Raw genomic sequence first — 26980 nt, 5'->3', positions numbered from 1 at the left:
ATGTTTTATTAAAGTTCTGAGGCAGGTATAAAGAAACAGCAGAACACATTAATAACGCCCCTAATCCCATTGGGAGATTTGTACAAATGAGAACATGCAGCTCTTTTACCTATGGAATGATAGGAATGCCAGAAAGAAGAATAAATCTGGAAAATAAAATAAATGAAAGATATTTCAGGAACTATTTTCTGCTGTTTGTTTCCATTATTCATGAGACAATGTCTTATCATGTGGATAATTCAAGAACTGACAGAAAACCCTGCTTGAGGACGCAACGAGATGCCTTAACTGTCAGTTCGGCAGAGCATTGCCGAAACCAATTTGAAAGCAAAACAGCATTTTCCAGACATGCTCCTTGTCCTCACCACAGGCCTGAAAATCATTCAGTGCTATGCTGAAGTAAAGCTAAGACCAGATGAGATGGAAAGATTTCTGGAGTTGGAAATGTTGGACATGTAGTTGAACTTCCAATCCACAACGAACGTTTCTACATGTGTAAATAAAGACATTCCAGAAAGACACCGATGTTGTCATTTTTTTTATTGTTGGTTTCGTCACTTCATCATCTGTGTTCACGTTATGTAACCTGACCAAATGGTAACAATGCACGTGTAAAATCTTTAATGACAATGAACTCCACGGTTTATGTTTCATCAAGAATGAGGATTGTGACTTTTTTCTCTCCCGAGACTAACCGCTATGTTTCACTTAATGCAACATTTAGACAGACTTTCATACGGTCCGCTAACCTTTTATCAACTATCTTCCGCTTTAAATCAGTCTGCAACCAGACCCTCTTACCATAAGCCCAAACAGACAGTATGTTTTATGTGTCCTCTAAGCCTCACTAGTTAAATTGCTGCATTAGCTTACATTATTTATCATATAGAGGCTCTCAGTCTCTCAACAGAGACACTCCTTTTTCGGACACTTATTCAGACAGAAAGAGGTATTGGCCACGATGTGAAGAGAGGAGAAGCTAATCAAAAAAATGGATTATTTTTTTATTAAACTAGGATGCTTCTCATTTCCAAGGATCTACCAGCTTTTCAAAAAACTGCACAATGTCACTGTTGTCTGTGAGCTTGATTCTATTCTGTTACTCTGCTGCATCACTGCCACCAAATACAGCTGTGCCAAAAACTCAAGTCACACATCAAAATGTCTTTTTGTCAGCAAATGAGGTCATTTTTTCACATTCAAATTCCCACAAGGGGTATTCTTGCTCTGCTGGAGGCCTTCGCAACACCTTTCTGAACCCATTTCAGAACCTGATTTAGAGCCCGGAGGCTGCACACCAAGGGCGATGGATTCATTTCGGCACAGAGTGCATTAGCTCCTGGGCAGCAAATCACACTGACACATTGTTGGCACACAGGGAAACGAAAATTTCTAACCCATCGCTGCAGAAGGCCTAAAAAACTGCATCACTCAAAAAACCCAGACCTCAATTAGACTGTTTAAAAACATGATTGAATTTAACTTTAGGAATGACTATAATTGGTTGATTAGTTGTTGTTTTTTTCGCTAAGACCGTTTCAAATCAATTAGATTACATGCACATTTAAACATCAGCATGGTAGGTTTTCTTCAGATTGAAGCAAACTTTAAAACACACAGAATTCTGAATCAAACAAAATTCATCCTAACAGCTTTACCTGCACGTTTGTTGTCATTTTTTCCCCCAAGGCCTCCAGACTTTGACTGAGCTCCATGATTTAGAGGTGTTATTTAGAGCCAGGACGCTTTCAACCAAGGATGTAAGTTTTATTTCAGCCGGACAACATGGGCGGCAAATCACAATGACAAAGTGTAAACACACGAGAAGCCTCAACCTCTCACTCCATCGCTGGAATTGAAGCATAAGTAACACATTTGCACAGGATGCTGCAGCTGTGAGAGCCCTGATCCACAGGACAAACCTGCGCTATGCTGTTAAACTGACAGGTTCAAAGGTTTTCCACTGAAATTATGAAAAAAGATCATAAGTGAGCCAAAGATTATGAGCTCTCGCAGGTGGTATTAGATAAAACATTTAAATAAAAAGAGCAGCAGGTTCCAGAAAACATGTCAAGTCAACACTCTGCTCTTAAAAGGAAAGTAGCTAAAGCCATGTTGAATTTAGGTTTTATTCATGATTTTTCAAAACTTTAAAAGCAACCAGGATTTCAAGCAGGATCAATCAGCTTTTATCTGACCATTTGTTTTTGTTTTTTTAAATGATAATACATGGAACCATAATGTGTTTGTTCTCAAGAGCACTCTGAGTGGACCATCCTCCAACTGTTGGGGAGAACATGTTTGGAAATGTTCAGGAAACAAATGCGATAGAAAGGTTCATTGTAAATAAAGTGCTCATGCATCTTTGTATGAGTCACTCTGATGTGCTCAGCAACAAAACACTTTGCGCTTGATTACATCTGACTGAGGAACTAATTAAATGTATCCCCAACCTGAGCGGAGGACTGCGAAGCAGGTTCATAACAGTCAGCTTCTTTTGCACAAGTTGGATCGGCAGAGCCTAGAACTCCAGGGATAATGGGTATCTAAACAGGTGTTATCGACCCTCTTTGTTGACTGGGTTGTGTTCTTTGATTTGCTCTAATAAAAAGGGCTTTTCTTCCAAACAAAGGGGACTGATCTTGTGATTATTGGACTTGCTACAATGGTGCGCTGCTGAAGAGTAGAAAAAAAACGCAGCACTGCAAAACGCAAGATTTTTATTACAAATAAAGCAAACGAAGAATGACGAAAAAGACTTTTACATCCGATTTAAATGCAAGGCCTTGAACTAAACCTGCTATGGGAAAGGACAGGTGTGTAACCATGGTGATTCAGAGAGGTTAAAAGCACATACCGAGCGAACCCACCTGACAGACTCAGGTTCATGATATTAGTCACAACCTGTTGAAGAACAGATTCTGTATGGACGCCTTTCATTTTCACTGCAATCCTTAATGGCTTCTTTTTTTTCTCTTCAGTTCACTTTGTTGTGACAGATTTTAAGTGAAAAGTGTTCAACACTGGTTCCTTTCAAAAGGCCACTTGTAGTTTCCTTTTCTTCTGAAAACAAACCCAAACCTGTCGTTTCAGCCGCGGCTGCGCTGATCAGTTCATATTCCCACGAGATCATTGGCCTCAGTCTTACTTGGGCTTTCTCTTGCTCTTCTTGTCTGAGTCTTTGTTTGTCTTACTGGCTTTAATCTCCGCCTCCCACTGTTTTTTTACCAGTGTGTACAGCCTCATGGTAGCCTGTGCGTCTTGGACCTGGAAAACAGAGGAAGTATTCTTTGTGATGCTCAGCCGTAGAACACTTGACTTTTAAATGAACTGTTATTGCTCGCAGGGAGAGGCAGTGCCCACTTTAATCATTCTGTTGAACTTACAGATGAATGTTCCCCCTGCTGGACCTTCACATTGAGGATTTCTCTGCAGAGGACTTTCAGCGAGGGACGACCGCTCTAAAAATAGAAAAATCATCTCATTATTATTTAAATTTCCTGATTGGGTCTGGGATCTTCTGCAGTGCTTTTGCAGGGGGTGGGGTCCACACGTATTCAGAATTCTCATTCTTGAAGTTTTTTTCAATTATCGGAGATTGTATGATATGATTACCCCGACAATCCTCCTGAAGGGTTTGTACTTCTGAGTGTCCCGGATTTTCTTTTTCGGATGATCCAAGAGCAAAATCTGAAAGAGTTAGTTTACAGAAGTTAGCCGAGTTTATTAAACGTTTATTTATACGTGCTCGGGTTAGTTTTAATTAAGAGCTACCTTTAAGTCGTTGTGTATGGCATGTCCAACTACTACCCTCCCTTGCAGGATCTCTGCAACCTCCCGCTGCACTGTGGGTACATCCTCTCCTGGAGTGAGAAAAATGCAGATAATGAACATAGGCATTGTAAACAGAGGATGAAAACTATTATAAAGCAATGAGCAATAACTCGTCACTCACAAATAGCTCTGAGCTGTTCTTTACCACTAAATTGGAGACTCACCATCCTTGATGTCCTCAGGTCGGATACCACTGACAGCCGTCCTGTAGTCTGTCACCTCCTCTGTGGGTCTCACATATTTGTCATAGATGCATTTCCCAAACTGGTTCACAATGGACACACGAGCCAAGATGCTGTCCTCTCCGTCAGGACCGACTCCCACCATCTCACAGTCTATTGCCACGACTCTGGTGAGACTAACAGCGGTGCAAAGAGTGTAAGTAAAAACAAAAACGCTTCTTCGCAAACTACATGTTCCAGTCAGTTGAGTTAGGCCTCTATTGTCTCTCTCTTCATGATCTGGGTTAGCTGTATAATCTCAAAAAGCTGCAGCTCTGACACCTCAAACCACAGAAGAGAGCAACAGAAATCAACATGTACAGACAAGCGATACCAACACAAAGCAAAACTGAAAGAAATCCACATGTAAAGACAGAAAATAAATCTCTTTCATTTCAGAGTATTTAGTAGCCCAAAAACTCTCAGAGTTAACCATGTGGGACATCCAGTACTGAAAAGGTCTGATAGTTTGCTTGTTCTGACTGATTTCAGCATCGTGGTAGTTGTCTTTTCAAAAAGCTGTATTTGACCTTGTACTTTAACAATTAGCTCCGTATTCATTTATTCACCCAGGTTATGCAGGCCACATGTCATGAGTCCTTCTGTTCTTTTACAATAAGGCTAGGAGGCAGGAAGAGATTCCTTTATCGATCCCGGTGGGTCCTGGATAATGCTCACGAGTCTAAAGTCGACACTGAATGTGAGACTAATAAATCCTCATGTTCAGACACTGTTACACCATGTATTCTTTTTGTTTCCAAAGTGAAAAACACATTCAAAACGTATTAATGTCTCAGACTGAAAAGAGGAGACAAACACAGCCAGTGTTGCCAGTTTGGCAATTTATGCACTGACCAGCGCAAAATGTCTGCCCTGCTGTTCATGAGAGGAAGCTGTGATTGTGAGCTGCTTCATCAAAGTTGTGCTGGTATTGCATTATGGGAGGCTGTGAACAGCTTGAGAAAATGTGGGACATTCTGCCTCTTAGCTCTCTGGGACACGGTTAAAACACTTCACACCTGCTGAGCATCCTGGTAAAGTGATAGTGATGAAAGAGTGTCACTGTTCGGTCACAAATTTAGTTGTGAAAGGCCCGCATCCCTACTCAAAGGCAAAAGATCAACATTTTCAACAGGTTTACATAGTCTGGTGTAAAAGTATGATATTTTAAAAAGATTAATCATATATAAAAGCAGTTGCATCAGTGTTAAAAACTTTTGTGCTGTACTTGTTGTATTGTAGAAAACTGGGTCAAGAATCAATAAAGGAATGAATAAAGAACCAGATCAATAAAAAAGCATAGATAATGGCACTGGAATCAATAAAATCTTATCCATTCCCATTTAGCTAAGGCACAAATTTCACAAAAGTGGATATGTTGTCACTCACCCGTCAAAGGCCTTCTCCTTAACCAGGGCGCTCTCGGTGTTCGTATTCTTCTTTAAGCCCTGCTTCTTCCTCATGATCTCTGCTGCTTCCGCTCCCATCGTTTCCTCAATGTCGTCAGGGTCTACATCGTCAAACCAAAGGTCGTCCCTGCAACCACACAAGACGAGTTTAGCAGACATTATTGATCTGGACCCAAATATCAGTAGAAGTAAGCGCTACATACTCTGTAGGTTTCCTCTCTTCGACCACAGACTTCTTCTTCTTGGCTGCTTGCTCGCTGTTTGACTTTCCGCTGTCCTTTTTCCTTTTTGGAGCAGCACGCTGCTGTGTGTCTGAGGCAGCCGGAGGCTTCGAGTTCACCCCAGCTTCCTTGGGGACAACGCTGTTAGGAGCACTTCTGTGCTTCACTTTTTTCTCAGTGTCTGTCTGGCTGGGAGCAGCATTGTTCTCTGATACATTTTTAGATACATTTTCTTTGGTCTTCTTCAGGAAGACGCCATTTTGATGTTTTGGCGTCACAGGTTGCTTCTTCTCTGGCTGGCTGGCCTTTAGGAGCTGTGGACAGTTTGGCATAGCTGAATGTAATCTTAAGGAACAAACATTTGTGTATTTGTGCGTTTCTAACACATGCAGAAATCAAACCAATGCGCAGACAAACCTCTTGTAATGTTTTCCAGTTGGAGGAGAACAGCTGGGGATCTTCTGGAGGTACAATCTGCTGCGATGCTCCAGCTTTTTCTTGGCGTTTGTGTGGAGGCGCGGTCTTTGGAAACTTTTGCTTTTTCCTGGTATGGCTTTTCCAAAACGTTTTCCTCTTCTCTTTGGCTGTGATCTTGTGTGTTTCCGTCTTAGACTGTGTTTTGTTTACCTTCATTTTAGACATTTTAATTTTTATTTTTCGTCACCTTACTTCAAATATCGTGAACCCTTTGCTCAGGTTTTCAGCCACGCTGACACACAGAGCTCCGTCTCCACGTTCCCAGGAAGCGGCTACAAAGCAGCAGTTAACACTTTCTACTAAGAAATGTTTCCCCCACAGTGTATTTATATAGAAACAACGTCAACACAGATGGTTTTCTTTAAACGCTGTCCTGAAAAGCAGACAAAATCTGTCCATCGTTAACGTCATGTCGTCCGAAGCCATGCTGCTATGTGTATTTCCGAGATGTGCAACGACTAAATGTGCCCGTCAAAACACATGACAATTTGGTGTCCAGTTCGTTCTAGGACAAACAACTCTCCAATGAGTATTTTTAAATAGACACACAGTAACATTAAAATGTATCAATCAATTCATAAATACTTAGAATTTTTTAAGGTTCATTTTGTGTATTATCCTAAAGCCGGAACTTCTGATCCAGCACACGTTTCACACGCTACTAATTTTAGCCGATGGACTGACTACTTTCGTTGGTTCCTTACAAGTTGCAAGGTTTAGGCGGAAATGTTGTTCTCAGGTCGTTTCGCAGAAGACAGTAAGATTTCTATAGCTATTGGATTATTTTTGTAAAAAAAAGATAGTGTCATATATTTCGAGGGCATCATGTCAATCAACTAGTTCAGTTAAGTTGACGTTACGAAATCCGGAAGCAGTTTGAGGAGCCTGTCTGAATGTATTCAGTAACCCTGTCGCCGCACAGAATAGATACGTCTTTATAGGTATGTAACTAACACAGTTTTAGTCTGAAAGTTTATGTGTTCTTACTTTTTACGTCATTGCTTTCTGTTTTGGTTTCAGATCATGGTTGAAAACTCCCCGTCTCCTTTGCCAGAGAGGGCTATTTATGGGTTTGTTCTTTACCTTGGTTCACAGTTTGGCTTCTGTAAGTCAAATATAATATATTATATTACTTATATATGTATAAATGTGTGGGTTTTTTTTAATGTCTTCAAATATTGTTCAGCCTCGTGTTGAAGAGTGAATCACTGTTTACTTTGACCATGCCTCCCTCTATCTGAAAATTATAATTCAGTTAACATACCATCAAACCAATAAACAGTGTACATGTGGAATAATCTGTGACACGAGCTGCGAAGATTAGGTGAGCCGCTATTCAGATGATCCGTGCTTTAAAATACATTTTTTTTAAAGAAAAAAAAAGACAAAAAGGATTTATTTTCGTTTAAAAGATGGCGTGTACGTCATGTAGCGGAGAGGAAAACCTCTGTGTAGTGGTGTGGACATTAGAAAATGCTGAGATTTAAAAAAGTAACTAAATAAGTAACAACCTTTACTCCATACTATAATAGATACATCCTCAATGCTAAGTTAATAGTTATCCCGTCGACCATATTTGTTACATTCCTCTCCTCTCTTCTCAGTTCTGTACTGCCTGTGGGCATTCATACCAGAGGAGTGGCTTCATTCAATAGGACTCACTTACTGGCCTCAGAAGTAAGTAGCATCGTCATAATGACATACAAGTCATCCAAAAAATATGTAATAAATCCCTCTTTTGGCTATTCAATAAATGTAAAGCGAGGGAAGTGCATGTACTGCAATGTAAGATGCTTCATCTAGAACCTTTTGTCCTGTGTTAGGTACTGGGCTCTTGCTTTGCCAATCTATCTGCTGGTCGCGTTAATGGTCTCTGTGGTGGTGTTGTTTGGAATGAACATGAACAACACAGCCCCACTGGACTCTGTGGACAACATCACAGGTGAGGTTAGGTGGCAATGCAGTCGCCGGGCAAATATTTGAACTCTGCATTAGATACTTAAAAAGGCCTTTGAAAAAAACTCTCTTTGCCAGTACTTCTGCCACAGCAGCTCCAGGGCTGCAAGTGCTTCCTCTAGAGTCGAGAAGAGGAAACTTAGCAAAAGAGAAGCAGTGACATGTTGAGAATATAGTGAATCTGAATGAATTATTTATGACTCCATGCCCGAGACTTCTCCGGACATGAAAAAAAACATTACACTGAAAAGAGGATTTTCCCATCCTAACAACCTGAAATATCTTCACAGATGTGTATGGACAACACCAGAGGACAGACCGCTACAGGAAGGGGGGAATACCTCAACTGAGGGACGTCTCCATCAGTGAAGTTAACAAAATGTTCTATTTATCGCCCAGGACGTGAAGAAGAAGAAGAAGAAGATTATTATTCTGGGGGTTATTTGGGTTATTTATTTTGGTGTCACCGTTTAGCTTTTCTTTCCAAAAACGGATTCTTTGTTTTTAAGGGGATACGCCGAATCTCAGTTGACTATTTCTTTGTAAAGCTTTACACATCTGTATTTGGCAGGGTTTCTATGCCATGTGTGGTAACACCGGTGATATATTAATAATCATATAACAACGTCAAGATGTGATTTTTTTTTTTTTTTTTGGAGCACTTTATACCTCGGATGCAAAATATCAAACGATTGTTTACAATAAATAACTGATCGCATGACATGTGTTTGTGCAATAATTACACATTTTTATGTCCGACGTCAAGAGTCCACCGTTAGAACGGAGCGACGCTGAAACAAAAACATCTGCCACGGCAGTTTGGTCGCTGTCTGACATGACTTGAGTCAGGCGGACAAGCCTAAAGCGGCAAAACACAAAAAATATTTGCACACCAGTCACATTGTTAGAGTGATGGTCTAAATCCCATTTGGGGCTGCAGCTAACACCCCAGGCATGAAAGCTGATGTATTTTGCCATGTTTTTTCAATATTTTAACTTCCACGAGTAACTGAAAGAGCTTGACTTTCTAAGAAATATTTTAAAGTGATTTTCTTTATCCTTAAGACTATTTGAAGAATGTTTGAGTACAGTTTTTACAATTCAATCACTAGCACCTCTCTCCCAAACTGCTGAGGAGTCTAAATTGGGCAACTTTAAAGACCGTAGGAGGATGGAGTGAGGTGACACAGTAGTGTTTTTGTTATATATTGGGTGAAAATGAAGGATTTTCATCACATTTGAACTGGTTAATATTCCTGTTAATTTGCTGGTAGTTATCCACACTTGGATAATGAGCTCTTAGTAAAGATGGAGGTTGCTGAAACATCTGATTCTGGACAATGATGAACGACACTAGAAAAAAATAATAATTCGAAAGAGAAGCAAACGAACAGCAGAGAGCAGCACTGCGCCCATGTTGCAGCATTTAGTCTTCCTCCATCATTAGAGGAAGAAAATGTTGTTTTGCCAATAACTATTATCGAGCGCAGAAGCGCCTGAGTTGTTGTTTGATACTCATTTAGTATCATCTGGTAGGTTTGGTGCAGGGTGCACACTTTTTTTTTTTTGTTTTACTGCAGCTGCAAACAAATGGCTTTCGCGGTACCGGTGTGGCTCGCGGTCCAGGAAGAGCTGCTCGGTTACGCGGATGCGGAGGCAGACAATGGTGCGTCAAACTGTTTCGACAATTTCGACGACGAGGACTTATTTGAGATGTTACACCTCACAAGACCCTGCATCTCCTTCATCACAGACGCCGTCCGCACCCGCATGAAAGCGGTCGCCTTTAAGAAACCTTTGCCGTCCGTGGACGCAATGGTCATGGTGTCGCTGCACTATTACGCACACGGAGTCTTCAACCCCGCGGTCCTGCAGAAAGCGAGCCTGAGTCAGGCGGCCAGCCTCACGACCGTAGTCAGCACCGTCTCCGGCGTCATCGCGGGGATGTCCGATGTTTTCATCTCGTTCCCTCTCACCGTGGACGCCAGAGACAGAACCGCCGCGAAGATCGAGGAATTCTGCGGGATACCCAGGGTCCTGGGCGTCCTGTCGCCTGCCCACTTCAAGATCAGAGCGTCTCCTTATGAGAAGGACTCGTTCAAGTCTTTTATCAACGCCCTCGGTTACACGTCGGTGGTGAGCCAGTTCATATGCGACTCCGAGGGCAACATACTGAGTGTTGAAAAATGCTGTGTGGGCAGCACGTTTGAGCAAGAGATGTGGGACTCGTCATTCAAGGGCAGGGAGGTGGAGGAGGACCTGCACGGACCGTTTTGGTTTGTTGGTGAGATATGGAAAAGTTAATCGAGAAGCGTTTGATTAGAACTCCTGGACAGCCACAGTTACAGTGTAGTCTAACGCCCAAAACAACCCCCCTCCTATTATGTTAATTGAGGGGTGAATTTAATACATAATTTCCCAGCTTTCAACCATGTGTCACAGTTCTTCTATTATAGCGGACCAAAACTACTGAGTTTGCTGAAGTTGAAGCCAACAAGTGGACTCATAAAAGTTCATTTTCGATTTCTACACTTAATACAACAGCATACACTACACATAACCATGCGTGCCATCCCAGCTTATAATGAGTGCTGTGCGCACATGCAAGAATGTTTTGTGCCATCTAAAATTGACACTCATTTCTGTGATGCTGTTTTCACTGCATTCTTGTTTTTTTGTTGTTTTTTTTCCCCTCAAAGGTGGGAAAGGCTACAACCTGAGCAAGCATGTCTTGACTCCCGTGTCGAAGCCCGAAAATAACAACGAGGTCCGTTTCAACGAGGCCCACGCGAGGATCCACAATGTCATGCAGATTACGCTTGGCTCCATGAGGAGGCGTTTCAAGTGTCTGATGCAACTCGGGTTCGCAGATGAGGGCTCTCTGAACAAAAAGTCAAACATTATCAAGGCGTGCAGCGTACTGCACAACATCGCTAAAAAGTTCTCCGTCCCTCTTCCGGCTGCACCCGGTAAAATCGAGCCTCTGTATCCTGGCAGGCAGCATTCGGCGCCGGTGGAGGTCAGTCCCGAGGCGCTAAACGCGAGACAGGAACTTATTGACAGGAACTTCTCTGTTCTCTCCACGAACCGGGACCCGTCGGGCGCCACAAAGGAAGATGTATAAGCAGAGCGGTTGTGTTGTCTGTCACACGAGCGAAAAAAGACCTTTGACCTACTGACACTTTAAGGGCAAACTGTGAAACCAAGCCATAGCTTACACGGCAAAAATGTATGCAGTCTCAAGCAAGTTTCGGTTCTATTCGGTTTGACAGTAATATGTGCATACAGCACCAGATGGGAACTGCATTTCATTCTGGAACTGAACAAAAGCACACTCAGCTATTTGTGACAATACAAAACATTTTATTTCCTGTACAAATAATTACTTTCTACCTACATTTAATAGTGATAATAAAGTCAAAGACATTCTCTGGTCATCTGGAGTGTAGTTTGCACACAGTTATAACACACGGAGGCAGATAATTGGAACACAAATGGAAAAGTTAAATTAAATCTCAAAAGGGCTATTTACATGCGTTAAACATACTTCCTATGTAGCATCTAGACATTGGAATTAGCTTGTGTATTTAGTGTATAAATGCTGAGTGCTAGGTTGACATGAGGAAGGCATTTGTCCTGTGCTAACGAAGCTCCCGAAGGGCAGTGGCATTGACGTATATCACGTCAGCATTCTCATAAATGTTTTCTTCTTTCTTCTCGTCCGAGCTCAGAGTGTCCATGATGCACTGGTGCAGGAAAACATACTGGGACTGAGAAGATTTGAAGAAAAGTTTCTGGTTAGTTGAAAAGCGGAACTCGTTTGGGATGTCGTGTGCTCATCCGAACCCTGGCCAAGACTTTCTTGTTTGCAAAAATGACGGCAGTTTAGAAATGATGCCAGACCAACCCCTGTGTATGCACTTAGAATTCCTCCTCACAAAGTATGTAAATGTCCATATAAACAAAACTGCAGTGAGGCTTAACGTGTTCCTTATGCAACAAACTCCCAGTTTATGTTACTTTTTACTATGACTGTGGGTGTTTTCACTCTGAAAAATTACACAGATGTTGATGCAACTATTTGGGAATAACCACTAGGACAAATATATATATATATTAAAGAGTAATGTACTGTATTGCAAATATTCTGGCAGACTGCTTGTAGTTAAAGTTCAAATTCATCCCAGAATAGAAAATAAAACATGTGGAAGGAAGAATAAAAATGGGGAAAGAACCACATTGTATACATTATCATTTTTCTCTTTTCAGTCGGGTTTGTGTGAAGAACTTTTAAGCAGTCAGTGTTTTACCTGCTGTTGGAGGTGGTCTGAAGACTGTGTGGAGAATCAGAGGAATTCTGAGCAGGAGCTAATCTAAGCTGTAAACAGGGAGGTCACAGAACAACGTCTGGTGGACCTGTCCTCTATGCGGTTGCATGCCGTGGCAGCAGTTTCAACCAACTGATCCTTAACACCAGAAACGTGGCAGGGGTGGTGAGTTAAAGACAACATGACATGGATTGACGCTGGTATTTGCCACCGGTTAGCTGTGACCTGTGGTAAATACCAACTGTGGTAAGTAATGGCGGCCGTCTGATGCAACTCGGCTCATCAGCAGGGGGATGAACTATGCAGCCGCCATGAATGCGATGAAAATGTTTGAAACAACTGAACAAAATTAAACTGAAACTTCTCGTGGGTTCTTTCTATTTTTACATTGAAAAAAAATGGAGCTCTTATGTGGCCCCCATTCTGAGTAGCTCTTAAACCCCAAGTCAGAATTCCTCCCTGATTCTCCTAAATGAGAGCGTTCTGACCGCTCTCCACAGCAGCTAAGCACAAGTACTGCAGCAAACCCATTGGAGGGGAAAAGAAAAATTCCCTTTCGTAGAATCGGTTTTACCTCTGTCTGCACCATGTGTGGTCGGTGTAGTCTCATCTTGTGCACGAAGGCTTTGATGCCGACTGCTCTTTCTTTCTCTAGCTGCTGAAGCAGCACATCCAAAGCAATGATCGTGCCCGTTCTCCCAACTCCGGCGCTGACAGAGAGATCACACAGCACAAGTTTCATCAGGCCATAGTTGCAGGTCACACACACAGTCGACCAGTTTATTTATTGTAAATTCTGGGTGAATATGATTATTGCAGTCCAATCACTGCCTGATAGTCCTTATGCTACTGTAAAACCCTTAAAAAATATGTCCCTTCCATGTATATCAGACCCTTTATTTAACTGTCTCCTGGCTGTAAATGTAACGCTGCATACTTAATCCTACTTGTATCCTTGCCATGTGGAGAAATTGTATGTGTAAGAATGATCGTTGAATATTATATTAAGGGTCATCCAGGTGTCAGATTGGTAATAGAGGTCTAAAAGAGCTCCCATTGTGATAGTAGAAAGCTAAAGCTGTGCTTTAGCTTGAGGCTGTTAGGTCTTTGTGACATTTAAAGGATTAATAACAAGCACACACTGTTATCTTTAAAGGGCAGAGTGTTTTGTTTACATCGGAGTATAATGGTATGGGGGCAGATGACTTGGCAGAAGAGCACGGTGTAGCATCTTGCCCTGCTGTGCCGTTTCTCCTCAGCCAAGTACGTGCAATAAAAGGTTCCTAAATACAACCAAGTATTTAGTCAGCCTCAGTCGCTCTAACCTTGGAGCAAAACAAAGCTTTGCTTAGAAATGAGTTTAAAAGTTCCTGTCACACTGTTTGTGTCTGTGAACTCTGTTTATCCTTAAAACTTAGAGCCTGTAGCTCACAAGTGGGCAGAAAACTTCCATGTACCGTGGGTATCAGGGTGGAACCATATCTGGCAGCCTACTTACTACAGCAGCTACTTCTGTTGAAACATCTGGACCCTGGCTTTGAGCTTTTCTGCCATGGAGTCCAAATGAATTAAAACTCTTACCTGCAGTGAACCACAGTCGGTGCTTTAGTCCCTTCACTCTTTATGTGCTGCCTAATCAGTTGTCGAAACTGGATTAGGATTCCAGTGTCCTCTGGGACTCCATGGTCAGGCCAGGCAGTGAAGTGGAAATGCTTCACTGTGCGTTCCTCTGAGGTGTTTTCCTGTAAACAGGGACCATTCACAGCAGTTCAGTTATTGTAGGACTAGTTTCTTGTCCCCTGATTTCATTATTGAAATTTGATAGAGGTTTTGTACATGTTTCACACTAAACTCCCTCAGTGTCCAGCTGGACTCCTTTTGCTGAGATGTGGTGGTGACCAACAGCCCTCCACACAGGCACTGCTTGCGGTCGTCAGGCCAGTATTGCTCACACTTGGTCTATGAAAACACAAGAAAAAGATTCAATAATTTGCGATCTTTCGTTATTTTTTCTTAATGAAATAAAACTTTTGTCAGCATAAGGAGGCTTTTACTCCCATCTGACAACATTAGCTCGAAGAGCAAATCAATCAGGATACAGTACTACATTTTTAATGAACACTTCCTTCAAAATCGCTCATCATTTCCTGCAGACTTACCCGTCCTCCCTCAGTGCAGTTGGTTACCATGACGATGGCAGTCACTCTCTGTTCCCAAATCATTCTCCAGAAATCACTGACTGTGGAGGACAGAGGACCCTGAGTGGCAATGTATTCTCTGTTGCTGTTGTAGCCCTGAGGAGACATTGACAAAGTTTGTTTGTTTCATGTTTAAATATATCACATTGTACTGTTTGCTGGATTTTCGTTAAATGTGCATACGAGCACTTTGGTGTTTTGCTTGTAACTGTCGGCTTCACAGCTTTTTTTAAGTTCACAGAAACTGAACATTGTTATTTCTTATTTAAGAACAGCAGAAGTGTCTATTCTGTCAGCGTCTTCCATAACTGTTGTTGGTGTGCAATACTTACAGGCATGTAACTGGCATTAATGTAGTCTAAAGTCTCACTGGGAGTTGATGTAATTAGCTTCACCCGACACCAGTCATCTAGTGTGAGAAAACAGAGGATGACTCAACTGTATGTGAGATGAATTGAATGATGCTTTATTAAACCCAAAGCAAAGTGTAATGCACCCCAAGCAGATAGAAATGACTCAAAACAATCGCAGTTAGAGCTTGGTGCAACAGGAAGAGGACGCACTTACATGGCAGAACGTTGGTGAAGCGGTTTTTTGCTTTGTTGTCGGCTAGTGTGGCTATCCTGTGCGTCTGGTCCTTACCAACAGAATTGAAGGCCTACATGGAAGCAACAGGAGGCGCAGAAAAGTAATATGTGACTTGCGTGGAAACACACAGCTTCGTGGTCTGATGTAAAAGAAAAATACAAAGGAATAGAATACAGCTGGGTATTGTCGTGCACCTCGTATTCTGCGCTGAAACCTCGGTTTTCATCCAAGCTTAACTGATTGAAGTGATCTTGGAACTTAGCCGCAGAAACATCTCTGAAAAAGAAAAACATAGCAAAAGCAGACATTGTATTATTTCACCTATTAAATTTTGCGAAATAATTTGTTTTCATAACTAAATAATGCATATGATGATATAGAGGAATAAATTCATCTTAGATATGGTGCATTACAAATGTGGGATTTCACTGTGAGTGACAGCTTTGCTCCGGAGGAGATGATGACACTTCTACTCACTTCTCTTTTGGATTTGGTAGTTTGGATCCACCAGTGAAGGACTTTTTTCTTCTGTGGGAAGGAATGACAAAATTGAACTGACAAAGTCTGACAAATTTTCAACCGATTATTCGAACTGTGGTGATGTCAGCACCAACCTGATGATGTCAGTTTTTTTAAGGAAAAAGAGAACAACGACACAGACCAGGACGCCGAACAGCAGCACGCCAAACAATGACCCCGCAATGACTCCTAGAGGAAATTAAATCATATAGAGCTTTTTAACAGAGCAGTACCTCAAAAAAGAAAACACCAAACTTTGTTTTAAGCCACTTTGCTTACCTCTTCGATCTGTAAGACAGAAAAACTCAAATGGGTCGGCACTCCTTTCTGACCCAGACAGTAAACTTAAGGACACTTTATATCTTTTTGCGGGTTGAAGTCCGGATATGATATGGTGGTTCACATTCCCGTTTATGCTGGAATTTTTCCCAGTCGTGCTCACCTCCACAGTCGTCCACACACCATTTGGTATAGTCCAGACAATGCGGGCAGAATAACCACCTGCCCAGTTCTCGCAGTGGGCTTTTAAATTAGGAGGAACTGTGCGATGGAAAAAGGCAAAGGTGGATTTAATAAAGGCAAAGGCAAAAAACATTTCATGTACCATACGCCCCCCATAAGAGGAAAAGAACACCAGGTAAATCATCGACCAAACTAATACCGGTATTCTCATGTCTTGTATAAGATCTTGTCTCGATCAATCCTTTCACCAGCAATAAAATCATTTCTGATTCCAATATTTTGGAAACTAATGAAAGCTTCCTTTAAACTAATCAGATAGCACAAAAAATACAATCATGACAGCATTCCACACTGTTTCTGAGGAAACATAGACGTGGCAAAACAATACTGCGGTAGTAGGGAGTAGTACTTACGGACTGTTAGTTTGTGTTGACACTGTGGAAAAGATGTGGAATTCAGTTCATACTCGAGAGATACTTCATAGGTCGCACCAGGGTAGAGGCCAGTGAATGACAAATTTGGAGAAATATGAACTTGGGATCCGTTAGAGGCAGTTGCGTTTGAGAACACGCCATGTATTAGTCCTTTGATTGATGAGTTGGTAACAAGCCAGTTTCCACTGGCACAGTCTATGGCTGAAAAGAATCAGAAAACATTTCAGAGAAGAGAAAACTTTCTGATTCAATCACACTGAACTGGAGTTAAAATGACTTTTTGGCCCTTGAAATCTTAAATGTGGAAGGAAAGTTTCTTTTTATATCAAATACAGTTCATCTAAATCTAGAGGAGGTTTATAAACATACGTGTAACAAAGAAATCGGTATAAGGAGTGCTGTTGAATCCATGGAAACGTGTGATCAAGCTGAATTCATATATAGTTCCAGGATTGAGATTTGAGACTAAATATGAGACGGTATCCGATGACCTTTTTTCTTCAGTCAGCACATTATTTTGTTTAATTTGAAGTGTGTATTCCAAGTCTTTCTTCTGATTGTTCCATTTAAGAGTTACGTTGGTCAGACAGCGTTCGGTCACATTGACTGAAGGCACCGGAGAAGGTACTGAGAAAAAGAAAAAAAAAACTTTTAGTTACTTTCCTGTTAGTAAAAGAACAGATTAAGCTTTAAATGTGACATTTCAAAGTTTAAATCTTAAGTCCCAGTGATTATAATCCCTGTGCTGTACTGGGAGCTAAAGATGAAGAGCAAAGAAGAAGTGTAAAATGTTTTACAAATTGCATCTCTAAAAAATATCTGGATAGATCGATCAGACCTGATATTATCATGACTCCTAAGTGATAATACTGGTTTTAAGTGACTTGTGTTCATAGAAAATGCATTAAAACTCATTCCCACGTGTCCTGATCAGATCAGTTATCTGCTTCATATGCAAATAAATATGTAGCCTGCATACACTTTTGTCACATTTCAAATTTGCTTGAAATTTATTTGGGAATTTATTGTAGATTTTTTTTTTCTTGAAAAATTTAGAAGTCATTTAGCATAACACTACTGATTTGTTATTTTGTAGAGCTCAGTATCATTACACACCTCCTCTGACTAAAGCAAAGCATACTGAGGCTTTCGTCTCAGCTACAAACTGTTGCGTTTGCGCACAAGAATTTTCCTACAACCGTCCCTGGCCACTCCTGAACGTGGCCCAACCAAAGCAATAGGATCTGAATACTTGATCACTCAGTCCTGGCCTCGTTCATAACTGTATTTGCCAATATTCACTTGTGATCCAGTCAACCGAAACACATGTTAGCAGCAGATCTAAACAGCACCAGTGAGTCACTGTTAAAGTTGTTTACACATCTTACCAGTGACTGCAGGGATGGTAACTCCACTGCTGCTGACAGTGTCAAACACAGCGAAGAGACTAAAATTGTATCTTGTTGCACTTGTCAGATGATGGACTCTGTATGTTTCTGCGGGTGCTGGTATGTTTTCTTCTCTTCCTTCGAACCTAAGTATATAATGACTGACTCTAGCCACTTGTTTCCACTTCAGAGTTATACTGGTTTCAGTTTGTCCATCTGGTCCGAAGTCTTCAGCATTTTTAGGAGCTAGAATGGAAAACATGAGGAGAGGAAATATGATTTGGGGAAAAAGATGAGATCGCAACAAAATTCAGTATTTTTAAATCAATAAAAAAGTTGCTTCCATCTCAGCATCATTTTGTTCAAAGCCAAAATTCACTGAGTGAGCAACATCCTTCTGTCGCTGAGAAACTCCAAATTATAAATCATCACAGAACTTTGTCCACACTTGTTTCGTTTACCTTAAACACATCTTAAAGAAGCACATCTTACCAGTGACTGCAGGGATGGTAACTCCGCTGCTGCTGACAGTGTCAAACACAGTGAAGAGACTAAAATTGTATCTTGTTGCACTTGTCAGATGATGGACTGTGTATGTTTCTGCGGGTGCTGGTATGTTTTCTTCTCTTTCGTTGAAGCTAAGTGTATAATGACTGACTCTAGCCACTTGTTTCCACTGCAGGGTTATACTGGTTTCATTTTGTCCAACTGGTCTGAAGTCTTCAGCATTTTTAGGAGCTAGAATGGAAAACATGAGGAGAGGAAATATGATTTGGGGAAAAAGATGAGATCGCAACAAAATTCAGTATTTTTAAATCAATAAAAAAGTTACTTCCATCTCAGCATCATTTTGTTCAAAGCCAAAATTCACTGAGTGAGCAACATCCTTCTGTCGCTGAGAAACTCCAAATTATAAATCATCACAGAACTTTGTCCACACTTGTTTCGTTTACCTTAAACACATCTTAAAGAAGCACATCTTACCAGTGACTGCAGTGATGGTAACTCCGCTGCTGCTGACAGTGTCAAACACAGTGAAGAGACTAAAATTGTATCTTGTTGCACTTGTCAGATGATGAACTCTGTATGTTTCTGCAGGTGCTGGTATGTTTTCTTCTCTTCCTTCGAACCTAAGTATATAATGACTGGCTCTATCCACTTGTGTCCACTGCAGAGTTATACTGGTTTCATTTTGTCCAACTGGTCCGAAGTCTTCAGCATTTTCAGGAGCTAGAATGGAAAACATGAGGAGAGGAAATATGATTTGGGGAAAAAGACGAGAGTACAAAAAAATCAGTATTTTGTACTTTTAAATCGATTAAAAAAAAGTTACTTCCATCTCAGCATCATTTTGTTCAAAGCCAAAATTCACTGAGTGAGCAACATCCTTCTATCGCTGAGAAACTCCAAATTATAAATCATCACAGAACTTTGTCCACACTTGTTTCGTTTACCTTAAACACATCTTAAAGAAGCACATCTTACCAGTGACTGCAGTGATGGTAACTCCGCTGCTGCTGACAGTGTCAGACACAGTGAAGAGACTAAAATTGTATCTTGTTGCACTTGTCAGATGATGAACTCTGTATGTTTCTGCGGGTGCTGGTATGTTTTCTTCTCTTCCTTCGAACCTAAGTATATAATGACTGGCTCTATCCACTTGTTTCCACTTCAGAGTTATACTGGTTTCATTTTGTCCAACTGGTCTGAAGTCTTCAGCATTTTTAGGAGCTAGAATGGAAAACATGAGGAGAGGAAATATGATTTGGGGAAAAAGATGAGATTGCAACAAAATTCAATATTTTTAAATCAATAAAAAAGTTACTTCCATCTCAGCATCATTTTGTTCAAAGCCAAAATTCACTGAGTGAGCAACATCCTTCTGTCGCTAAGAAACTCCAAATTATAAATCATCACAGAACTTTGTCCACACTTGTTTCGTTTACCTTAAACACATCTTAAAGAAGCACATCTTACCAGTGACTGCAGGGATGGTAACTCCACTGCTGCTGACAGTGTCAAACACAGTGAAGAGACTAAAATAGTATTTTGTTGCACTTGTCGGATGATGAACTGTGTATGTTTCTGCGGGTGCTGGTATGTTTTCTTCTCTTCCTTCGAACCTAAGTATATAATGACTGGCTCTATCCACTTGTTTCCACTTCAGAGTTATACTGGTTTCATTTTGTCCAACTGGTCTGAAGTCTTCAGCATTTTTAGGAGCTAGAATGGAAAACATGAGGAGAGGAAATATGATTTGGGGAAAAAGATGAGATCGCAACAAAATTCAGTATTTTTAAATCAATAAAAAAGTTACTTCCATCTCAGCATCATTTTGTTCAAAGCCAAAATTCACTGAGTGAGCAACATCCTTCTGTCGCTGAGAAACTCCAAATTATAAATCATCACAGAACTTTGTCCACACTTGTTTCGTTTACCTTAAACACATCTTAAAGAAGCACATCTTACCAGTGACTGCAGGGATGGTAACTCCGCTGCTGCTGACAGTGTCAGACACAGTGAAGAGACTAAAATTGTATCTTGTTGCACTTGTCAGATGATGAACTCTGTATGTTTCTGCAGGTGCTGGTATGTTTTCTTCTCTTCCTTCGAACCTAAGTATATAATGACTGACTCTAGCCACTTGTTTCCACTGCAGAGTTATACTGGTTTCATTTTGTCCAACTGGTCCGAAGTCTTCAGCATTTTTAGGAGCTAGAATGGAAAACATGAGGAGAGGAAATATGATTTGGGGAAAAAGACGAGAGTACAAAAAAATCAGTATTTTGTACTTTTAAATCGATTAAAAAAAAGTTACTTCCATCTCAGCATCATTTTGTTCAAAGCCAAAATTCACTGAGTGAGCAACATCCTTCTGTCGCTGAGAAACTCCAAATTATAAATCATCACAGAACTTTGTCCACACTTGTTTCGTTTACCTTAAACACATCTTAAAGAAGCACATCTTACCAGTGACTGCAGGGATGGTAACTCCGCTGCTGCTGACAGTGTCAAACACAGCGAAGAGACTAAAATTGTATCTTGTTGCACTTGTCAGATGATGGACTGTGTATGTTTCTGCGGGTGCTGGTATGTTTTCTTCTCTTCCTTCGAACCTAAGTATATAATGACTGACTCTAGCCACTTGTTTCCACTGCAGGGTTATACTGGTTTCATTTTGTCCAACTGGTCTGAAGTCTTCAGCATTTTTAGGAGCTAGAATGGAAAACATGAGGAGAGGAAATATGATTTGGGGAAAAAGATGAGATCGCAACAAAATTTAGTATTTTTAAATCAATAAAAAAGTTGCTTCCATCTCAGCATCATTTTGTTCAAAGCCAAAATTCACTGAGTGAGCAACATCCTTCTGTCGCTGAGAAACTCCAAATTATAAATCATCACAGAACTTTGTCCACACTTGTTTCATTTACCTTAAACACATCTTAAAGAAGCACATCTTACCAGTGACTGCAGGGATGGTAACTCCGCTGCTGCTGACAGTGTCAGACACAGCGAAGAGACTAAAATTGTATCTTGTTGCACTTGTCAGATGATGGACTGTGTATGTTTCTGCGGGTGCTGGTATGTTTTCTTCTCTTCCTTCGAACCTAAGTATATAATGACTGGCTCTATCCACTTGTTTCCACTGCAGGGTTATACTGGTTTCATTTTGTCCATCTGGTCCGAAGTCTTCAGCATTTTTAGGAGCTAGAATGGAAAACATGAGGAGAGGAAATATGATTTGGGGAAAAAGATGAGATCGCAACAAAATTCAATATTTTTAAATCAATAAAAAAGTTGCTTCCATCTCAGCATCATTTTGTTCAAAGCCAAAATTCACTGAGTGAGCAACATCCTTCTGTCGCTGAGAAACTCCAAATTATAAATCATCACAGAACTTTGTCCACACTTGTTTCATTTACCTTAAACACATCTTAAAGAAGCACATCTTACCAGTGACTGCAGGGATGGTAACTCCGCTGCTGCTGACTGTGTCAAACACAGCGAAGAGACTAAAATTGTATCTTGTTGCACTTGTCAGATGATGGACTGTGTATGTTTCTGCGGGTGCTGGTATGTTTTCTTCTCTTCCTTCGAACCTAAGTATATAATGACTGGCTCTATCCACTTGTTTCCACTGCAGGGTTATACTGGTTTCATTTTGTCCATCTGGTCCGAAGTCTTCAGCATTTTTAGGAGCTAGAATGGAAAACATGAGGAGAGGAAATATGATTTGGGGAAAAAGATGAGATCGCAACAAAATTCAATATTTTTAAATCAATAAAAAAGTTGCTTCCATCTCAGCATCATTTTGTTCAAAGCCAAAATTCACTGAGTGAGCAACATCCTTCTGTCGCTGAGAAACTCCAAATTATAAATCATCACAGAACTTTGTCCACACTTGTTTCATTTACCTTAAACACATCTTAAAGAAGCACATCTTACCAGTGACTGCAGGGATGGTAACTCCGCTGCTGCTGACTGTGTCAGACACAGCGAAGAGACTAAAATTGTATCTTGTTGCACTTGTCAGATGATGGACTGTGTATGTTTCTGCGGGTGCTGGTATGTTTTCTTCTCTTCCTTCGAACCTAAGTATATAATGACTGACTCTAGCCACTTGTTTCCACTGCAGGGTTATACTGGTTTCAGTTTGTCCAACTGGTCCGAAGTCTTCAGCATTTTTAGGAGCTAGAATGGAAAACATGAGGAGAGGAAATATGATTTGGGGAAAAAGATGAGATCGCAACAAAATTCAATATTTTTAAATCAATAAAAAAGTTACTTCCATCTCAGCATCATTTTGTTCAAAGCCAAAATTCACTGAGTGAGCAACATCCTTCTGTCGCTGAGAAACTTCAAATTATAAATCATCACAGAACTTTGTCCACACTTGTTTAATTTACCTTAAACACGTCTTAAAGAAGCACATCTTACCAGTGACTGGTATTGAATTTGAAAGAAGAAAGTTACAAGCGAAACGCTTTTACAGTACTCCCTTTTTCAGTATTAAGATTTTAAATATCAGTACTTAAAAAAAAACATTCCGTCCAAATCAAGTCATGCAATTAGGCAAATACGACCTCATATAAACAAACATGTGACATATTACACTGTCACATTATATTTTAATTAAATACTAAGTCAAATATACCTATGCAGTGTGTGAAAAACTAGACCCACCCCATGAGTCAGTAGATAGCTCATAAATCAGTGTCTCATTCACAACAGAAGATATTGTAAAGATATCAAATGATGAAAGAGTTCATATATAGATCCTATATAAATGTTAACATTCATTTCAGAATCTCACAACTTCATCTTGAATTTGATGGCAGCGACTTGTCTCGAAAAGGTTGGGACAGGGAAAGGAAAATCTGGAAAAATAAGTGGAACTGAAAAGAAACATCTGCAGGAACATGTTGCAACTAATGAGGTTAATTGGCAACACATCACTAAACACGTTACGGGTCACAAAATCCGACAGAGACAGGCCTTGAGAGCAGCTAGAATCCTGTATCAGACAAGCACAGGGACAACATTCCTCTTCTGAAAGTCCAGCAACTGGTCTCCTCAGAGTTTATTTGATCAGCAGCACCTGGCCGTTACTCACCATCTTCATTCCTATGGAAGCAGTTAGGGTGTACTTGTTTCCTTTTCCTTTTAGCTTAGCTTTTATTCAACAAAATACATCTTAAAGACGCTGTCAAATATTCATGAGTCGTTGTTCGTGTCAGGTCATATTTGCCTAAATTTAAACTGTTATGAAGCAGGTTCAACACATCCATGGTTTATCTAAGTCGACGGGCTTAATTAACTCTAAAAATGGAGACCTTGCTAAGCAGTAATACAACGAGTTGCTACGGAGTTGGTGTCAGACGACCAATCACAATTTATATTTCAAGCAGGCTGAAAAGCAGCACAGTTGCTGCAGCCAAAGCTGGTCAATGTGAATGTGGTAACTAATTTCCACCCATTTTTTATACTCGCTTAATCCAATTCAGGGTCTTGGGGGGCTGGAGCCTTTCCCAACTGCCATTGGGAGAGAGGCATATAAACCATGGACAGGTCGCCAGTCCATCTCAAGGCCACACAGGGACAAATAATCATGCACATTCACTACGGGAGACAATTTTAACTGATGAACAAAAAAATGCACGTGTTTGGACAGCAGGAGGAAGCTGGAGTTCCCATAGAGAACCCACACATGCACAGAAAGGCCCCAGCTGGGAATTGAACCAGAAACCCTCTTGCCGTGAGGCGGTACATGACATACCAATCAAAACTGATAAATAATTGAAGTACAAGTAGATCAGATCAATTTGCAATTGTGTTTCTTTTAATCTTTTTTATTAAATTAATGTGAATCTTCTATATTTCAGTAATGATTTCAATAAATAAAAAAAATTCATAGTAGCTACAAATCCTCGGTAGGAAGTGAAAGTAGAAAGTGAAGTATAGTGAAAATACTGAAAATGTATCTTCACTATGCCGTTGCCCATAGCAACAAACTGTATGGTCCTGTTGGGTCTATGCTGAGATGCCATTAACACTGTCCCATGTCAGAGTTATAATACTTTCATTTAGTTTTACTGTCGAATGTGTAAAATGATCAGGACAGTTTAATCTATTTTTACCATGAAATTAGTCATTTACGAAAGACATTCACAAAAATGTTCATACGCACGTGGTTTTGTTGTTGAGGGTGTTGGTTCGGAGCTTGATGTGTCTCTTGGTTGGTTTGTTGCATTCGGTGCACTTGTCACCGTTGCTGTCACCATCGTACTTGGTGAGGAAATCGCGGTGCACTCAGTGACAACCTAAAAACAGAATCAGCACATACGGAAAATGAACTTAGCCCCACCTAAATTCTCCTACGGGTTTACGCTGATACTGTAAAAAAAAAAAAGCTGTGAGAGGGCCCTTTTTAATATGGAATCTATTTAAGTTTCATGAATATGTGCCAACTCATAACAAAAGTTACAGCAAAGCACTTTAAAGATACAATCAAAACCAGTCAAATTACAATCCAATTCATTGTAATCCAATTCAAACTAAATCAAATGAATTCAAATCCAAATGAGTTCAGTTCATATTATGCCACTTAAAAAGAAAAATGCTCTGTATGGCTGTAAATGAAGGTCTAAGGCAAAGACTGATGGGGGATGTCTGTCTTTGCTATATATATCCATCAGGAACTGAAGCACTGTCAAAAGATTTCTGGGTTAAGCCTTAACCGGGATGCAGTCAAATTGTTTTAAGGTTGCTAACTGAGTGAAATGATCCAGAAGCAGCTATAACAAAAGCTGGTTGTATTCTCTAAATACTTAGTAAAAAAAAACTTCATACTTCCTTCATTATTTCTTTAAGCATAGGTTTCAAATTCATTCAAAGGTGGTTTATTATTTTCATCCAGAGATCGATGTGAATGAATATATGACTGGCAAATGAGTGTGCAGTCGGTCAATCTTTAACTTTTGTGCCCTGTTTACAAAGAAATACTTGAAATCAGATATCAATATACTTGGCCTCCATGATTAATTTTTTGTGGAAGATTTCCCAACAGCTAGTTTTGATACTCAGAAAGGATGGATTCTATTTGCAGCATTATTGTCTTCCTTTGTTGATTTTTCCTCATGTCTCTCCTTGTGTTTTCAACAGTGTCAAAGAAAGGTGCTTTTGAAAAGACTATAGCAGTTCATTTCATGGATTATTTGACTATATCCCAGGAAAATCATAACGTCACCTGACTCCCGAGTGTTTTGGGCCTGCCCAGAAAGAATTTGATCCAGAGAAAATAATCAGACTAAGTGCATAAATGCTCACATTTTTCCTGTTGATTAGATTATCAAAAGGCTTAGACCACCCCTCTTTCTCTGATTAAAAATTCATTCTGATCAACCCAGATCAGTCTGATCTGCTAAAGGTGTTTTTGTGAGGCATTGTTTATTCCGTCTGGACTATCAGTCCCACCGAAGGTGATCCATTTAAATGCAACTATTGAAGCATTTTGATAGTGACGTTCAGGAAACGTCAGAAATCATCAGACAGTGTCAAATGCAAATGATAATCTGGAAACTGTTGAAACACTGCTTCCTGCGGTACGCCGCGCCAACCGAGAAGATAAAACAATAAATTCAGAAGCACCTGTAACCAATGCTTTTTTCAATGAAACCACATCTTGCTTATTGAGCAGAGCTACGTGTGCTTTATTTTCTCCCCTCACATAACATTCAAACTATCCTTATTCCTGCTAAACATTATGAAAATATAAAAATATCTAATATAAGTATAACATAAGATAGGGACATCAAGTTTTTGCAATATCCTTCACTTATTGACTTATTTCCTCTTCATGTTTTTATTGTTAAGGGGAAGTGAATGAGAATTAGATTCCCACAGCTGTGAAACAATGAATTCATGTTTCACAATCTGAGAAAGTCTATAATCTGTTTTTTTGTTGGTGGGGCTTTCTGTCCATACTGATATGTCAGTGAAGGCACGGCCCTATCAGTGCGATACATAACATGCACTGAGCCTTTCATTGGGGTTTTAACACCATAGTTTCCTTTTCTAAAGGTCTAACCTTTTGACTACAGACACATCATCTCATCATAATCAAGGCAAAGAAAAAAACACTTACCCAAAGGAGGCTCAAGGAGATATACAGTCCCAAGTGATTTGAAGTGGATTTGAAAGATAAGAGCTTCATATTTGCTACAGATTATTAAGCTACACGAGTACTATGAACATGTTAAATTACTTTGTAGTCCCAAGATGAAGTTCAGCTCTCTGTTTTCGATGCTGTTGCTGGTGTGTTGTCAAAATAAACAAGCGCCTCCAACCCAGGGCTGATGAAGTTCAATATTAACTTTATTCCAGAGGTGTTGACTTTTAATTCTCAGTTCTGTCCTCCTTCTCTAACCTATGGCCCGTTCTCACAT

The 26980-nt window shown here is 40.3% G+C and overlaps 4 protein-coding genes across 5 annotated transcripts; 2 read left to right on the top strand and 2 right to left on the bottom strand.

Annotated features, from left to right (window-relative positions):
• Positions 1-1753: 1753 nt before the first annotated feature.
• On the bottom strand, positions 1754-6676 carry rexo4 (REX4 homolog, 3'-5' exonuclease). The gene is made up of 8 exons (XM_072374113.1): positions 6103-6676; positions 5668-5999; positions 5445-5591; positions 3999-4192; positions 3775-3863; positions 3616-3690; positions 3387-3461; positions 1754-3267 (listed from the first exon to the last, which is right to left on the bottom strand). The coding sequence occupies exons 1-8, from the start codon at positions 6325-6327 to the stop codon at positions 3145-3147; spliced, it is 1260 nt and encodes a 419-aa protein (XP_072230214.1). The 5' UTR covers positions 6328-6676; the 3' UTR covers positions 1754-3144.
• A 184-nt stretch (positions 6677-6860) lies between these two features.
• On the top strand, positions 6861-8834 carry pigp (phosphatidylinositol glycan anchor biosynthesis, class P). Of its 2 annotated transcripts, XM_072373065.1 has the most exons (5): positions 6861-7103; positions 7183-7267; positions 7767-7839; positions 7986-8104; positions 8409-8834. In XM_072373065.1, exons 2-5 carry the CDS (start codon positions 7186-7188, stop codon positions 8522-8524), a joined length of 390 nt encoding a protein of 129 aa, XP_072229166.1. In that variant the 5' UTR covers positions 6861-7103; positions 7183-7185; the 3' UTR covers positions 8525-8834. The 2 variants fall into 2 exon arrangements, with proteins under 2 accessions (XP_072229166.1, XP_072229167.1); XM_072373066.1 differs by lacking the exon at positions 6861-7103 and having other exon boundaries at positions 7172-7232.
• Positions 8835-9577: 743 nt separating this feature from the next.
• On the top strand, positions 9578-11772 carry LOC140278128 (putative nuclease HARBI1). Its single transcript, XM_072373064.1, has 2 exons — positions 9578-10402; positions 10818-11772. Exons 1-2 carry the CDS (start codon positions 9709-9711, stop codon positions 11240-11242), a joined length of 1119 nt encoding a protein of 372 aa, XP_072229165.1. The 5' UTR covers positions 9578-9708; the 3' UTR covers positions 11243-11772.
• LOC140278037 (receptor-type tyrosine-protein phosphatase H-like) lies at positions 11727-26980 on the bottom strand. Its single transcript, XM_072372923.1, is given in 24 exon segments — positions 11727-11888; positions 13021-13156; positions 14028-14188; positions 14283-14405; positions 14606-14740; positions 14977-15053; positions 15212-15302; positions 15427-15508; positions 15710-15760; positions 15847-15940; positions 16031-16291; positions 16627-16848; positions 17017-17274; positions 18036-18281; positions 18528-18773; positions 19020-19265; positions 19521-19766; positions 20013-20258; positions 20505-20750; positions 21006-21251; positions 21990-22235; positions 22482-22727; positions 24724-24856; positions 26680-26980. Coding segments are annotated over 24 exon segments (4269 nt in total). The 5' UTR covers positions 26749-26980.

This window comes from Leuresthes tenuis, unplaced genomic scaffold (genome assembly GCF_036924035.1).
Source record: "Leuresthes tenuis unplaced genomic scaffold, fLeuTen1.0.hap1 SCAF_20, whole genome shotgun sequence".
In the NCBI taxonomy this organism is placed as follows: domain Eukaryota; kingdom Metazoa; phylum Chordata; class Actinopteri; order Atheriniformes; family Atherinopsidae; genus Leuresthes; species Leuresthes tenuis.
Note: the sequence above shows the minus strand (reverse complement) of the source record. Positions and strands in the feature narration are given on the sequence as shown.